The sequence below is a fragment of the Oncorhynchus clarkii genome, chromosome 16, assembly GCF_045791955.1.
Source record: "Oncorhynchus clarkii lewisi isolate Uvic-CL-2024 chromosome 16, UVic_Ocla_1.0, whole genome shotgun sequence".
Taxonomy (NCBI): domain Eukaryota; kingdom Metazoa; phylum Chordata; class Actinopteri; order Salmoniformes; family Salmonidae; genus Oncorhynchus; species Oncorhynchus clarkii.
In genome coordinates, this window is record NC_092162.1 from 15,369,888 (window position 1) to 15,384,743 (window position 14,856).

The 14,856-nt window shown below is 43.6% G+C and overlaps 1 protein-coding gene across 4 annotated transcripts in view; it reads right to left on the reverse strand.

The window, feature by feature from the left end:
• LOC139368026 (ubiquitin specific peptidase 22) overlaps positions 1-14,856 on the reverse strand; it is a 36,738-nt gene extending 21,882 nt beyond the window's left edge. For 2 of the 4 annotated variants that reach the window (XM_071106524.1, XM_071106521.1), the window contains exon 1: positions 11,379-11,883. In XM_071106524.1, coding sequence (XP_070962625.1) covers positions 11,379-11,421 — 43 coding nt within the window. In that variant the 5' untranslated portion in view covers positions 11,422-11,883. Of the gene's footprint in view, positions 1-11,378; positions 11,884-14,786 lie in introns of those variants that run through there. The other 2 variants (XM_071106523.1, XM_071106522.1) reach the window with 2 other exon arrangements.

Genomic DNA, 14,856 nt, shown 5'->3' on the forward strand with positions numbered 1-14,856 from the left:
TTCCTCAATTTGTTTCTCTAACTTTATGGCAAGTCAAGCTAGCTTGCAGAGCAGCTAGCTAGCTAAAAGCTAGGCTAGGTTGAAGATACCGCTGTAGCTAGCGACCTCCACATAATAACTATCATCAACAACAAAAGTCATTACCATCCCAATAAACTTAAATGGGAAACAGTCAATTTGCTTTACAGACAATGTGTAGCTTATTATTTTAACATTACCATTAAAATAGCACTCACTTATAGGAATGGGTAATTGTTTACAAGTTGCTAGCTATCCCATAAAGTCATCACCGAAAACTTCAGTCATCTTCCGTGGTTTGGCCACTTCCTGTTCTTCGATGGACTGAAGACAACGAAGAAACATTCAAAGTATTTGAATTACGTATCAACGGGGAAGCTGCAGACACGCTGACCTGAGCAATCCGACTGACTCACGGTAAGCCTATAGGTACACTTGATTTACTCTCCAGGCACGATGACTATGCAGAGTTTGTACGCATGAATCGGCTCGATATGGGAACACTTCACCAACCAGGCGCAGGGCAGCTGAAATAAGTGCACCTATTGCCAAAAGCAGTAGACAGAAAATAATAGGAATGCAAGGCTTTATTGTTGTTTAGTCTTGAAATGTTTCGCAATCGACTCGGAATGCCTTGGAGATCAATGAGTCGACCGGCTGTTTAGTAACCACTAACCTAGATTTTTGGATTCCTTTTCTTTAGGCTGCCGTTAGGGTAACCTTACTGTCACGGTTTCTCTGCTGTACCATTTTGCACCCCATTTATGCAACGAGACCATGTCGCCGTTAAAGCTGTCCTGCCAGGGTGTCCCTAGCGGCACGCCACCTGAGTGAGCCGAGAGATCACAGGGACATCTTCACACCTTTATTGCCTCAGCCTCAAAAAAACAAAACAAAAATCACAACGCAGTTGGTGAGCAGCAGTGAAAGCACAATCACAGTGTGTGTGTGAGAGAGAAAACAAGACTAGAACAGGGTGGAAAGGAGCAAAGAGGAGTGATAGAGGGAAAGAAAGAGGGATGCCAAAGTCAATCCTGCCTGATCTAAGCAGAGCCTTGAGACTCAGCAGCTGATCTCCGCCAGACCAGAGAGGGAGACGAAGAGAGGGAGGGAGCAAAGTAGAGCGGGGGATGTAGAAAGAGAGGACGGGAGCAAAGGATGTAGAAAGAGAGGACGGGAGCAAAGGATGTAGAAAGAGAGGACGGGAGCAAAGGATGTAGAGAGAGAGGGCGGGAGCAAAGGATGTAGAGAGAGAGGGCGGGAGCAAAGGATGTAGAGAGAGAGGGCGGGAGCAAAGGGGAGCGGGGGATGTAGAAAGAGAGGGCGGGAGCAAAGGGGAGCGGGGGATGTAGAAAGAGGGCGGGAGCAAAGGGGAGCGGGGGATGTAGAAAGAGGGCGGGAGCAAAGGGGAGCGGGGGATGTAGAAAGAGAGGGCGGGAGCAAAGGGGAGCGGGGGGATGTAGAAAGAGGGCGGGAGCAAAGGGGAGCGGGGGATGTAGAAAGAGGGCGGGAGCAAAGGATGTAGAAAGAGGGCGGGAGCAAAGGGGAGTAAAAGCAGCAAGACGTGAGAGGTAGAACACAGGATGTGGAATCTGCAAAATGACTGGAAGAACAATGCATTCCTCCTCATTTTTTTGTTTGAGTAATATAATCCAGCCAAAGACCTAGGATCAGGTTATCTCCATAAAACAGAGGAAATACACACACCCCTAGTCTGACATACACACCACACACGAGTACTGGGTGTTCTGCACTGCAGTACAGCTGCTCTCAGCCTCCCTCGGTCTGTCCCAGACTCACAGCTTGCCCTCACACATCCTTTGAGATCTCTCCTCCACTGTTCACTCCCCCTCTTCTTTCTTCCTTTCCGTCTGTTCCTCTCATCGTGCTCTTCACTTCAGCCATCTGCATTCCCCATCCTCTGTCCCTCTCCCATTTTCTCTTTTCTTGGGCCCCTGAGTGGTGCAGCGGTCTAAGCCACTGCATCTCAGTGCTTGAGGCGTCACTACAGACTCCCTGGTTCGAATCCAAGCTGTATCACAACGAGCCGTGATTGGGAGTCCATTAGGGCGGCGCACAATTGGCCCAACATAGTCCGGGTTTGGCTGGTGTAGGCCGTCATTGTGAATAAGAATTTGTTCTTAACTGACTTGCCTAGTTAAAAGGTTAAATAAAAATGTAAAATACATATTCACACTCCCTTCAAGAGAGAAATGCTGGTTAAAATGGTATGAGGAAGTCTTTAAAGCCTCTACAAGGTCACATGGTAAAGTGGTGGCTGATAGCTTTCGTACAGTTGACTATAGCCTACGCACTCCAATGGCAGGCACACTTTAATTACCAGTTGAGATTGAGAGAAAAAAATATATATATTTTTTAAAATAAATAAAATATTATTTTTTTTTAAATGTAAAATTTTTTTTTTTTAAAAACGCCCTTTTTAAAGATCATGGCCATCAAAACAGTTAACAATTCTAAATGCAATCGTGTGTTCATTCTTGCACAATGACCGGGCTTATAAAAGCATGTTTCACTTTCAGTACCAGCTTTTGAGGGCCTGCTCTCGTGCCGTCTGACAGGTGATGGGCCATTCCACTCCTCAAAACAGGTTCTCTGTATGCTGTGCGTGTGTGATAAATAAGATGCATGACGAATAACGAGTACACACGTTATGCAAACTAGCTACATAAAGCTAAAATGAACCTAGCCCAATAAACATGACCAGTCAAACGTATTTTAGGCAGTTAACATCTCTAACACAGACCCATAGAGATGTATAGAGGGCACACTTGCCAATACACAGGAAAGCTCTATGGGCTTTGCTATCACAGAAGTGATCAATGGCAAAGATCAGTGGTGCGCCTTCTATACATTTTTATGGACAGCAGCTGTCATGGCATTTCTCTGCTAGCTTGAAAACTGAGGAAACCGGTTGAGGCCAAATCACGGAAAAACTCACCCGGTAGAGATAGGATTGTGAAAGTAATGCACGCGTTGTTTGACAAAGCAACTGTAATATTACCCAATTTGAAAAAGTAAAGCGTACCATAATCAACCTTTTTCAACTGGTCGTTCAGCGCAGTACAGTTTCTGCCGATTTTCAAAGTTACACACCGTACTGAACACAAAGCCAGAGTATGGCACTGTTGTCAACACCCTTTCCTGTTGATGTTAATATCCTATAAAGAGGTGTATCCATCGCAGCGGTGCCCCCTGACCAGATCATCTAATAAAGAGGGCTAAAGACAGAGCAGCTTCCTCTTACAAGACTGCTGCTGGCTCGCTATACACTGATACATCACACACACACACACACACACGATACAAACCCCCTCATGCTGAAGCTTTTTAGTTGAACACACACACACACACCTAGATCCTGAGGGTGACTGTGGAAGTGGAACTGGACCAGAGTGAGTGGCCTAAGAATGTTGATTGGTCTTCTTCCGGGATGACATCAGACTTTGGCTGGGCCGGAGTGAGAGAAGGGCTGCTCTGTGTTGGTGATGGAGCATGATGCAGTGAGATGGAAAGGGGGCTAGTCAGAGGAAGTGCGACAGCGCCAACTACACAAACATAACAGGCGAGGCGAGCAGCAGGCCGATGGAGAGATCCTCAGTGTACTGACCAACAAAGACAGTTACTTACGGTCCTGCTCGGACCGAGAGACAGACAGACGGGGAAAACTGGGCTAGAACATCTTACACATAACTGACAGCTAGGGCCACCATACCCTGAATCCATTGTGACGGGTTGGGTATATGGAATGGAAGGCATACTGCTGCAGAGGGATAATGTGAAATATGGAGGGTGACTTGGAGAGAAGAGAAAGAGAGAGCGAGGGACCTAGAGAGAGAAAGAGGGGGAGGACGTGGCAGCAGAGGATGAATAGTGACAGTTCAAACGCATGCAGATGAGGCGAGCTTGCTGCTGTGAGCCAGCATGGCTGTGAAGTGAAAGGCATGATGGGATAGAAAGCAATAAGATGTGCCTGAGAGATGGGGAAGAGAGAGCGAGAAAAGAAGAAGAGGGATAAATGGAGTTGAGAGAACAGGGGAGAGACCCTTGGAAGCCAAAGGCCATGCAGCTTAGTTGGTTTGCGCTTGAACATTTGCAAACCCTCAGTTCCTTCTCTCAAGAAACTTTACTGAGAAGAAGCCATCTTCATCCGAAATCAAAAGTAAACAAAAATGGAATACCTATTCTTTGGCTATAGCTCAGAGGTAGTATACTGAACAAAAATGATGAACGCAACACGTAAAGTGTTGGTCCCATGTTTCATGAGCTGAAATGAAAGATTCCAGAAATTTTCCATTCACACAAAAACTTGTTTTCTCCCAAATGTTGTGCACAAATGTATTTACATCCCTGTCAGTGAGCATTTCTCCCCTGCCAAGATAATCCATCAACCTGCCAATATTTGTCTTTGGAGATTGCATGGCTGTGTGCTCGATTCTATACACCTGTCAGAAACAGGTGTGGCTGAAATAGCCGAATCCACTCATTTGAAGGGGATTCCACATACCTTTGTATATACAGTGCACTTGGAAAGTAATGACTCCTTCACTTTTTGATACAGCCTTATTCTAAAAATGGATTATTGTCCCCCCCAATCAATCTACACACAATACCCCATAATGAGAAAGCAAAAACAGGTTTGAGAAATTTATTTTAAAAAAAACAGAAACTGAAATATCACATTAACATAAGTATTCAGATACGTTACTCAGTACTCAATATTTTTTTAGGTACAATGGGGCAAAAAAGGATTTAGTCAGCCACCAATTGTGCAAGTTCTCCCACTTAAAAAGATGAGGCCTGTAACTTCTTTAAGAGGCTCCTCTGTCCTCCACTCGTTACCTGTATTAATGGCACCTGTTTGAACTTGTTATCAGTATAAAAGACACCTGTCCACAACCTCAAACAGTCACACTCCAAACTCCACTATGGCCAAGACCAAAGAGCTGTCAAAGGACACCAGAAACAAAATTGTAGACCTGCACCAGGCTGGGAAGACTGAATCTGCAATAGGTAAGCAGCTTGGTTTGAAGAAATCAACTGTGGGAGCAATTATTAGGAAATGGAAGACATACAAGACCACTGATAATGTCCCTCGATCTGGGGCTCCACGCAAGATCTCACCCCGTGGGGTCAAAATGATCACAAGAACGGTGAGCAAAAATCCCAGAACCACATGGGGGGGGGCCTAGTGAATGACCTGCAGAGCTGGGACCAAAGTAACAAAGCCTACCATCAGTAACACACTACGCCGCCAGGGACTCAAATCCTGCAGTGCCAGACGTGTCCCCCTGCTTAAGCCAGTACATGTCCAGGCCCGTCTGAAGTTTGCTAGAGAGCATTTGGATGATCCAGAAGAAGATTGGGAGAATGTCATATGGTCAGATGAAACCAAAATATAACTTTTTGGTAAAAACTCAACTCGTCATGTTTGGAGGACAAAGAATGCTGAGTTGCATCCAAAGAACACCATACATACTGTGAAGCATGGGGGTGGAAACATCATGCTTTGGGGCTGTTTTTCTGCAAAGGGACCAGGACGACTGATCCGTGTAAGATTTTGAGTGAAAACCTCCTTCCATCAGCAAGGGCATTGAAGATGAAACGTGGCTGGGTCTTTCAGCATGACAATGATCCTAAACACACCGCCCGGGCAACGAAGGAGTGGCTTCGTAAGAAGTATTTCAAGGTCCTGGAGTGGCCTAGCCAGTCTCCAGATCTCAACCCCATAGAAAATCTTTGGAGGGAGTTGAAAGTCCGTGTTGCCCAGCAACAGCCCCAAAACATCACTGCTCTAGAGGAGATCTACACGGAGGAATGGGACAAAATACCAGCAACAGTGTGTGAAAACCTTGTGAAGACTTACAGAAAACGTTTGACCTCTGTCATTGTTATACCCTTTGTTGGCAAAGTATTGAGATAAACTTTTGTTATTGACCAAATACTTATTTTGCACCATAATTTAAAAATAAATTCATTTAAAAAAATCATACAATGTGATTTTCTGGATTTTTTTTCTCTCATTTTGTCTGTCATAGTTGAAGTGTACCTATGATGAAAATTACAGGCCTCTCTCATCTTTTTAAGTGGGAGAACTTGCACAATTGGTGGCTGACTAAATACTTTTTTGCCCCACTGTACATGGAGAATGGAGAGGGTCATTAAAACAGGACATGTTCGACAATGGATTGAGTGAATTCCTTGACGGGCCATGGTCCTCTGAATCAAGCACTAAACCTAGCCTACACATTGAAGTGCACCAGGACTGACAGACAGCTTCTATCACCAGGCCATCAGACCGTTGAACAGACATCACTAGCCAGCTACCTTGCCGGTACTCTGCCCTGCACCTTGAGACTAATGCTCCATGTACAGTGCATTCAGAAAGTTCAGACCCCTTGACTTTTCCCACATTTTGTTATAGCCTTATTCTAAAATGGATTAAATAATCCCCCCCCCTCATCCAGCTACACAAAATACCTCAAATGACAGTGATACATTTTCATTTATAAAAAACAGAAATACCTTATTTATTTAAGTTCAGACCCTTTGCTATGAGACTTGAAATAGAGCTCAAGTACATCCGGTTTCCATTGATCATCTTTGAGATGTTTCTACAACTTGAAGTCCACCTGTTTACACTTTGTCATTATGGGGTAGTGTGTGTAGATTGATGAGAAAAAAACAAATATTTAATACATTTAGAATAAGGCTGTAACATAACAAAATGTGGAAAAAGGTACTCTGAATACAATATATATAGTCATTGAACACGGATCACTTCAGGTACTATTTATATTACTGTCTGGACATCAGTCACTAATATACCTACTACTGTACATGTTTTATTTTCCAAATTATATCCTGTATACACACACATACATTTACATTCTGGAATCTGACATGTGTTTAAATGTTTTTATTATTTGTGTTGCATTTGCTAGACATTCTCCTACACTGTTGGAGCTAGTATGACAAGTATTTCACTGCACCTGTACGTGACAAATAAACTTAGATTTGAAGGTTTCTCTAGAAAAAGAGTTAGGTGGGAGGGACACATGGTCGAATTACGGTTATGATTTTGACCATAGGTATTAGGCGCTAGGCTTTCCTCAACAATCAGATCGCTCAAAAGACCCAGGTGCCTGAAGATTCACAAAGTTAATGGGGCATAGAGTGGCTGGTCAAAGGCGGTGATGAGGACAGCACCAAGGTGCGTTCAAAACAACTGCTTCAATGGAGCAGCCTTCATAGGCTTTAGGAGGGGGGCACTGCCAGTATCAGAAGAGAATGACTAGGTTGAGGCATGGAACAGGTTTGAAAAAGTGATACAGGGAGGTAATACCTGCAGTTATTTTAATACATTTCTGTTTCAAAGGGTTTCGCTACGGTGTGCCTTAGTGAACACGACCTGGGTGCCATGTCACCTCTGTGGGTCTGTTCTCTCTCAGGACAGAAATGAGGCGTTTAAACAGACTGATGATACAATCAACTGCTCATTAGGAGGTCCAGCCCAGATGGTCGATCCGTTTGTTTTCTCCTCATCCCTGCATCACTCACTCCGCTAACCCTAATTGAGGTATCCATGGAGCAGGGGTGACTGCATGGTGGGGGGGTATGAAAGGAGAGCTGAAGGAGAAAGAAAGAGGTAGGGAAAGAACTTGACAGAAAGAGGGGGGGATAAGAAAAAAAACAATAGATATTCATCAGTCTGTCGCTGCCATTCCACAACCCCAGATCGCCGCATCAGCCCTGATTAAACACACCAAGCCTGGTCATTGACAGCTCTGAACACAGGTCTCCCCATAACACACCACCACCCAGTGGACAGGTGGGTTTAGATTACCATGCCACACATGGTTAAATATAGATTCCCTGCCTAACGCAAGATGGGGTGGCATGGAGTCAAACAACTAGAAAGCAGGGATGCTAACTGGTGAGGGCCCAAAAAGGTGATGGTTTAGCACAGATACACACAACAACAAAAATATATATATAGTTGGTAAACTACAAGAAAAATGGCCTATTATCAAAGAGGTTGTCACTATACCAACATTTTACTAACAATGTGATATCAGGCCAAATATCACAGGGTTTGCCCTGCCCCAGATGCCTGTTTTCCATACATTCTGCATGTGTGCTGCACTAAAGTCTTTCCCGGGTATTCACACATGTCCTTAATACAACAATGAATTTAACTTCACATTTTCTCTGTATGACAGAAAAATAGCTTGCTGAAAATAGCTGATTTACTCATATCCGAAGGCTACCTGTGATACCTACATTTTCATTGGGGCAGGGGAAAACAATATGAAACCATCTTTAGCCTACTCTTCAGACAACTTTACACAGCCTACAATCTCTTGCTCGCTTTCTCCCTCACACACACAGCAGTCATTCTAGTTCGCACAGACACCAAAAGGTAGGCACCAAACAATTTAACACCAGAACTAGATTGATTTGACTCAGATTTATCTTTGAAATACATTAGGCATATGTATCCTACCTTTGAAGCATCTGAGTAGGTTATCTATCCCTTTTTCTGTGCCATCCAAATGTGTGCATAGCCAAGGTCCCATGTGGTTAGCTTGCTAGCCAAGTAACCTGACTTAACAGGATTGTTTGTTATCAAACCAACCATTTGCAGCCTACGAGATGTAAAAAATATATATATTTTTTTAAAGACAAACTAAAAAAAACTGCCCCTGACACGGTTTATAAAATTACAGAAAACATACGCCAATTCGCGGTACAAGGGAGAGAGGGTAAGGATGACTCACTGTGCCCTCTTTTTCATCTATGGCAGTGGCACTCAGAGGCAGCGTGACAGCAAAGTCAGACTGGCCTGCTTGTTCTTACAGGAGATACGCATCCACTGGGCTCACGCTGCAAGCCACTCCAACCCCATCCATGTCTGCACACTCTAGCTCGCCATCACGGCTAAGTAACATATTAAAACTGATGGAGAAGTGCAGAAAGAACAGATGGAGAAAAGCAGCCGAGTAGGCTACATGGCTGGTTAGGGGGGGGGGGGGGGGGTGCAGTAGACTGCTCACAGCTGTCACACATGGTACTGGTTGAAGCAATTATTTGGATATGACAACACTCTCTGAACTCAGACATTCTATTTGTAGGATGCATGCATTCTGTGCTCAGTCATTAACTTCGATACGAGAAACAGACACCATTGTTTAGTGATCCGACATGGAGAAGATCTTGTTTGTGCCTCGAACAGTCAAGACTATTTTATTTTCTTCCTGGGACAAGCCACCAAGCACATTCCACCAAATAGTATCACAGTATTTAATTTTTTTAATACATCTCTGGCAAAAAGATGGCGTTGACGTCCGTTCCCGTGCCTATCCCTAACCTCAAACAACCAGTGATGAGGACTCAAAGGACAAAATTGAGATGGTTACCATTTACCTTCATAACAATCGGAAATTGGTATTTTTGGTCCCCGATTTTTTTATTTAATCTTTATTTAACTAGGCAAGTCAGTTAAGAACACATTCTTATTTTCAATGAAGGCCTAGGAACGGTGGGTTAAATGCCTTGTTCAGGGGCAGAATGACAGATTTTCACCTTGTCAGCCCGGGGGATCCAATCTTGCAACCGTATAGTTAATTCGTCCAACGCAATAACGACCTGCCTCTCTCTTGTTGCACTCCACAAGGAGACTGACTGGCTGTTACGCGAATATATATAATTATTCTTTATTTTTTATTATTATTATTATTATTATTTTTGGCGATTAATCGGTATCTGCTTTTTTTGGTCCTCCAATAATCAGTATCGGTGTTGAAAAAGCATAATCGGTCGACCTCTTGTTGAAACCATTTGGAAGGAAGCTACACTGTACACATGACACCAATAAACCCTTGAACCCACAGAGACAGAGGCCTGGGGGGGAAACAGACAAGGAAGGATTCTAGCTTCATTACCTCAAATGTTCCATTGTGCTCCTAAATGTGTGCGCGCAACTACATTTTTCAACTTTAGGCGTACACGTGCTCCTTATAAAAAAAAGTTCCGCGTAGAGCCCTGCACCATCTACATCGCTGCACTGAACAGACAATACTGTTACATGAGGACTATGGTATGCAAACTCCTGGGGTTAGTTCAACCACACACATGATATCTGGATTGGGTCTCAAGAATAGACATTGCTGGCTTCCTGCTTGTGTGAATCCTTCACTGCAGCCTCTCAGTATCACTTGATGAACTCGGGCAAAACGCTTAGTGGGTTTAAGACGCCCTAACCTTTGAAAATGTGTGTGAACGGAGGAGATGGTAGGCGATGCACTGCCTACCAACACAATGACACCAACAAGTGGAGGCTCTAGTCTCGCTAGAACGACAGCAGCTATATGACGCATTGCGTGGACACAGACTGTACTGCACGAGAATTCTAATGCAGACTAGCCGAATATGCTTTGAGAGATGATCTCCCAAAACTGTCTGAAAATAAATTGGTGAAAACAATATTTGGTGATTCTCTCCTACTGTGTTAATACGCACAGCCTGTAGCCAATGGATGCATCGGTTAAATTATCATGATATGGACACACATGTAATATATATTTTTTTTACAATAGCTAACTACGTTAGTTATATAATATCCCCAGATCCGACTGTACTTGGCTCATAAGGAACATAAGATAGTCGTATTTTTGTCTGTCTGTACCGTTTCGCGGGGGCGGCCGGTGACGAGCGCAGATGGCACACGGAAAAGTAGAGCTAGCAAAGGAATTGTACACTTGGAAGAAATAACCAAAGTACTGTGTTCATGTTATTCAAGAAGCATGTAGATTGCTGAGATGTACTTATTTTCTGTGTAGCCTACGAGATACTGTCCAGGCGGACAAGCAATGTATCTAGCTGGGGATGCAAGCACCGTACACAGAGTAGGGACTGCTTACAGGCACACATGATTGTGTGATGCATGAGACGTGGGAGGTTAGGTAGTATGTTAAAGGTCTCACATACATCAGTGTCAATATCCTGTCCAAAACTGCACCTGCCCAAGCCGAGAGAAACAGACATGCCTGAAAATGTGTACTGTGGTTAGTTAACGTTACCTAGCCAACGTTTGACACGTGTTATGGTGGTAACCCGTAGCAAATATCACTAGTTAGACCTAACGTTCACGATAGCTAATTGACTAACCAGGGTCTGTCACACACACTGTATGAGCTGCCTCTTCCTGTGTGACTTGTTACTTAGACATAGTGATGTGCGACAGCTAGCCTGTGAGACGTCGAGGGCAGTTCGCTTGAGGAGCGGGTCTGCTGCAGCATGTTCTGAGCTAGTCAGCTAACGTTAGCGTTTAAACATTTTACCTTGCGTTTCCTGGTTTCGGCAGATCCACTCCACACAAAGCATTGGTAAATAACCCGTAGATTCTGTTTCCAGTTATCCACTTTGAAACCGTTCACATGGGGGCACCCGGCTGGACTCATGACAGAAACAACATTCGTTTTGCGTATTTTTAGCGATGAAAAGTGCACCGTCCTTGTCCTACTACATATAACACAAGTCTGTAGTTACTGTAGTTAGCTAGCTACGTTTAGATAGCTGGCTGGTTAGCTACCGATTGTTCCGATTCGGCTAGCTTGAGAGTTAGCTAGCCACGGCAAAACCAGAGGAAAATGAAGTCCACTTCAATGCAATCCTTGAGTAATCCTATTTCCGAATGTTACCATTTCTTCTGCAAATAAATCCAACATTGTCTTATTTCTCGTTGTCTCCACTTCGGTAAATTGTTAGTCCGTTGTTTTAATGGTCGGCAATGGAATTTCAACAGAACACCGCGAGGTTTGCGGTAAGCCCCACCTCATTCATACCTCTACTGACCAATGGAAAGGCGGTACCTGGTTTTGATTGAGAGGATTATATTACAATAGCACGGGATGCACGGGGCGGAACCGTACGACCTGCTCAAATCGAACAGTAATTTGCGCCGCTCTGTCAATGTTGTCTCGTTATATTTTCCATTAAATATGTCGAATTTTCAAACTCGTTTTAATTGGTAAGGCAGATAATGCGTTCCTATGAAAAGCAACCACTTAGGCAGGTGAAAACACCGAATCATACTGCTCCGCGTGCTTAACCGAAGAGCAGAGTTTGAGCCTACTTCCTCACCGGCCAAAACGGGGCAACTGTCTCGTGACCGTGAGAAAGCCAAGTTCCAAAATGAATGCAAATCACTTTTCACCCAGTAAATGGGCGCCCGGTGCAGCTTAATCGACTCTCCTCCTTGGTGTGTCCCTATGCGGAAACTGATTGGCTCAATTCTTTATTACAAACCACATCCGCCCGTCAAGCGATTCCCACTGGCTACATAAAAGCACTGGTGGTAAATACATCACACTGACTGTACCAAATATATTTTAACTATCCCTTTTATTTGTGACTAAAATATACAGTTCCATCTTCCATATTTAAACGCATTCACGTCCAGAACACGTTTGGTGTAAAGGCATGACATTGGGTTGTCAACATACTGTGCATTAGGAAAGTATTCAGACCCCTCGACTTTTTCCACATTTATTTCTAAAATCAATGACATAGATTCAAACCAATCTACACACAATACCCCATAATGACAAAGCAAAAACATTTACATAACTATTCATACCTTTTACTCAGTACTTTGCTTTAGCAGCAATTACAGCCTCAAGTCTTTCAGGTATGACGCTACAAGCTTGGCACATCTGTATTTGGGGAGTTTCTCCCCTGCAGATTGTCTCTAGTTCTGTCAGGTTGGACAGGGAGTGTCACTGTACAGCTTTCTTCAGGTCTCTCAAGGGATGTTCAATCAGGTTCAAGTACGGGCTCTGGCTGGGACACAAGGACATTCAGAGACTTGTCCCAGAGCCACTCCTGGAGTTGTCTAGGCTGTTTGCTTAGGGCTGTTGTCCTGTTGGAAGGTGAGCCTTTGCCCCAGTCGGAGGTCCTGAGTGCTCTGGAGTAGGTTTTCATTAAGGAGCTCAACTTTGCGCTGTTCATCTTTCCCCTCGATCCTGACTGGTCTCCCAGTCGCTGAAAAAAAAAAAAAAATCACCACAAACAATGTTGCTACCACCATGCTTCACCGTAGGGATGGTGCCAGGTTTCCTCCAGATGTGACGCTTGGCATTCAAGCCAAATAGTTAAATCTTGGTTTCATCAGACCAGAGAATCTTGTTTCTCATGGTCAGAGAGCCTTTAGGCAAACTCTAAAAGGGCTGTCATGTGCCTTTTACTGAGGAGTGGCTGATTGGTGGTGCTGCAGATATGGTTGTCCTTCTGGAGGGTTCTTCCAATGCCACAGAGGAACTCTGGAGCTCTGTCAGAGTTGCCATCGAGTTCTTGGTCAACTCCCTGACCAAGGCTCCCCATCTCCCCAATTGCTCAGTTTGGCAGAGCTGCCAGCTCTAGGAAGAGTCTTGTTGGTTCCAAACTTCTTCCATTTAAGAATGATGGATGCCACTGTGTTCTTGGGGATCTTCAATGCTGCAGAAATCTTTTGGTACCCTTCCCCAGATCTGTGCCTCAACACAATCCTGGCTCGGAGCTCTACGGACAATTCCTTCGACCTAATGGCTTGGTTTTTGCTCTGACATTCACTGTCAAATGTGGGACTTTATATAGACAGCCTTTCCAAATCATGTCCAATCAATTGAATTTAGCACAGGTGGACTCCAATCAAGTTGTAGAAACATCAAGGATAATCAATGGAAACAGGATGCACCTGAGCTCAATTTCGAGTCTCATAGCAAAGGGTTTGCATACTTAAGTAAATAAGGTATGTTTTTTAATAAAAATTAGCAAACATTTCTAAAAACCTGTTTTCGCTTTGTCATTATGGGATATTGTGTAGATGTGAGGACATTTTTTTATTCCGTTTTAAAATAAGGCTGTAACATAACTACAATGTAGAAAAAGGAAGGGGTCTGAATACATTCTGAAGGCACTGTAGTTAGTACAAGTGTCCACAGGCCACATTGGCCAAATGTTACAATTGTCATAATCTATCATACTTCCAATGTCAAAGTTGGATTTGAGAAAACGTTTTAAAAATATATATATAAAAAACTTCATATGTATATTGAAATATATTAGACTTAAATTGTTTAAAAGCAACCACTATTTTTATTTGACCCATTCTAAGCCCAATGCCAAATGTGTTTCAAAAGGTAAAAATATATGAACAGTTATTGCATGTGATTTGTAGTGAATATTGACTGAAGTAACCTGTGCTGTCTGCAGTGGATGTTTTTGGTTGTATCAAAACACCAAGTCGCCAGACAGACAGGACCTATCATGGCTGTTTATGTTAAATATTATGTAGAGTACTATGCATGACATCACCATGGAGAGGAAGAGATAGGAGGAGCAAGAACTCTAAAAAGATGTATGGAGAGAATGTAAGGGGTGAGAGACACCCCTCAGGAGGGAGCACAGTTCCAAACCTGAATAAGCCTTGGAGATGAACAGATCACACAGGGGAGAAAAAGGATAGATGAGATGATTCTCCTTCACTCCATTTCAGGATTAGTTCTATACGGTATCAGCAATGATGGTGCTGAAGAATGGAAATATTGCTCATTCTACAGGTAATAGACTTGCTAGGCTAAGAGTTCTCATTTTCTCAATCCCCACTTTTATTTGGCGCCTATTGGAATGTATTAGGTTCCTCGTATGACCCTTTTAAATGGGTTACATATGGGAATTTAGGTTTAAGCACCTTCTCTTCCTTTACTGACCTTAATGGGTATTGCCGTCAGACACCAGATGTTGCCATTCCTGGATTTCGTGAAGGGTCCGATGAGGTCC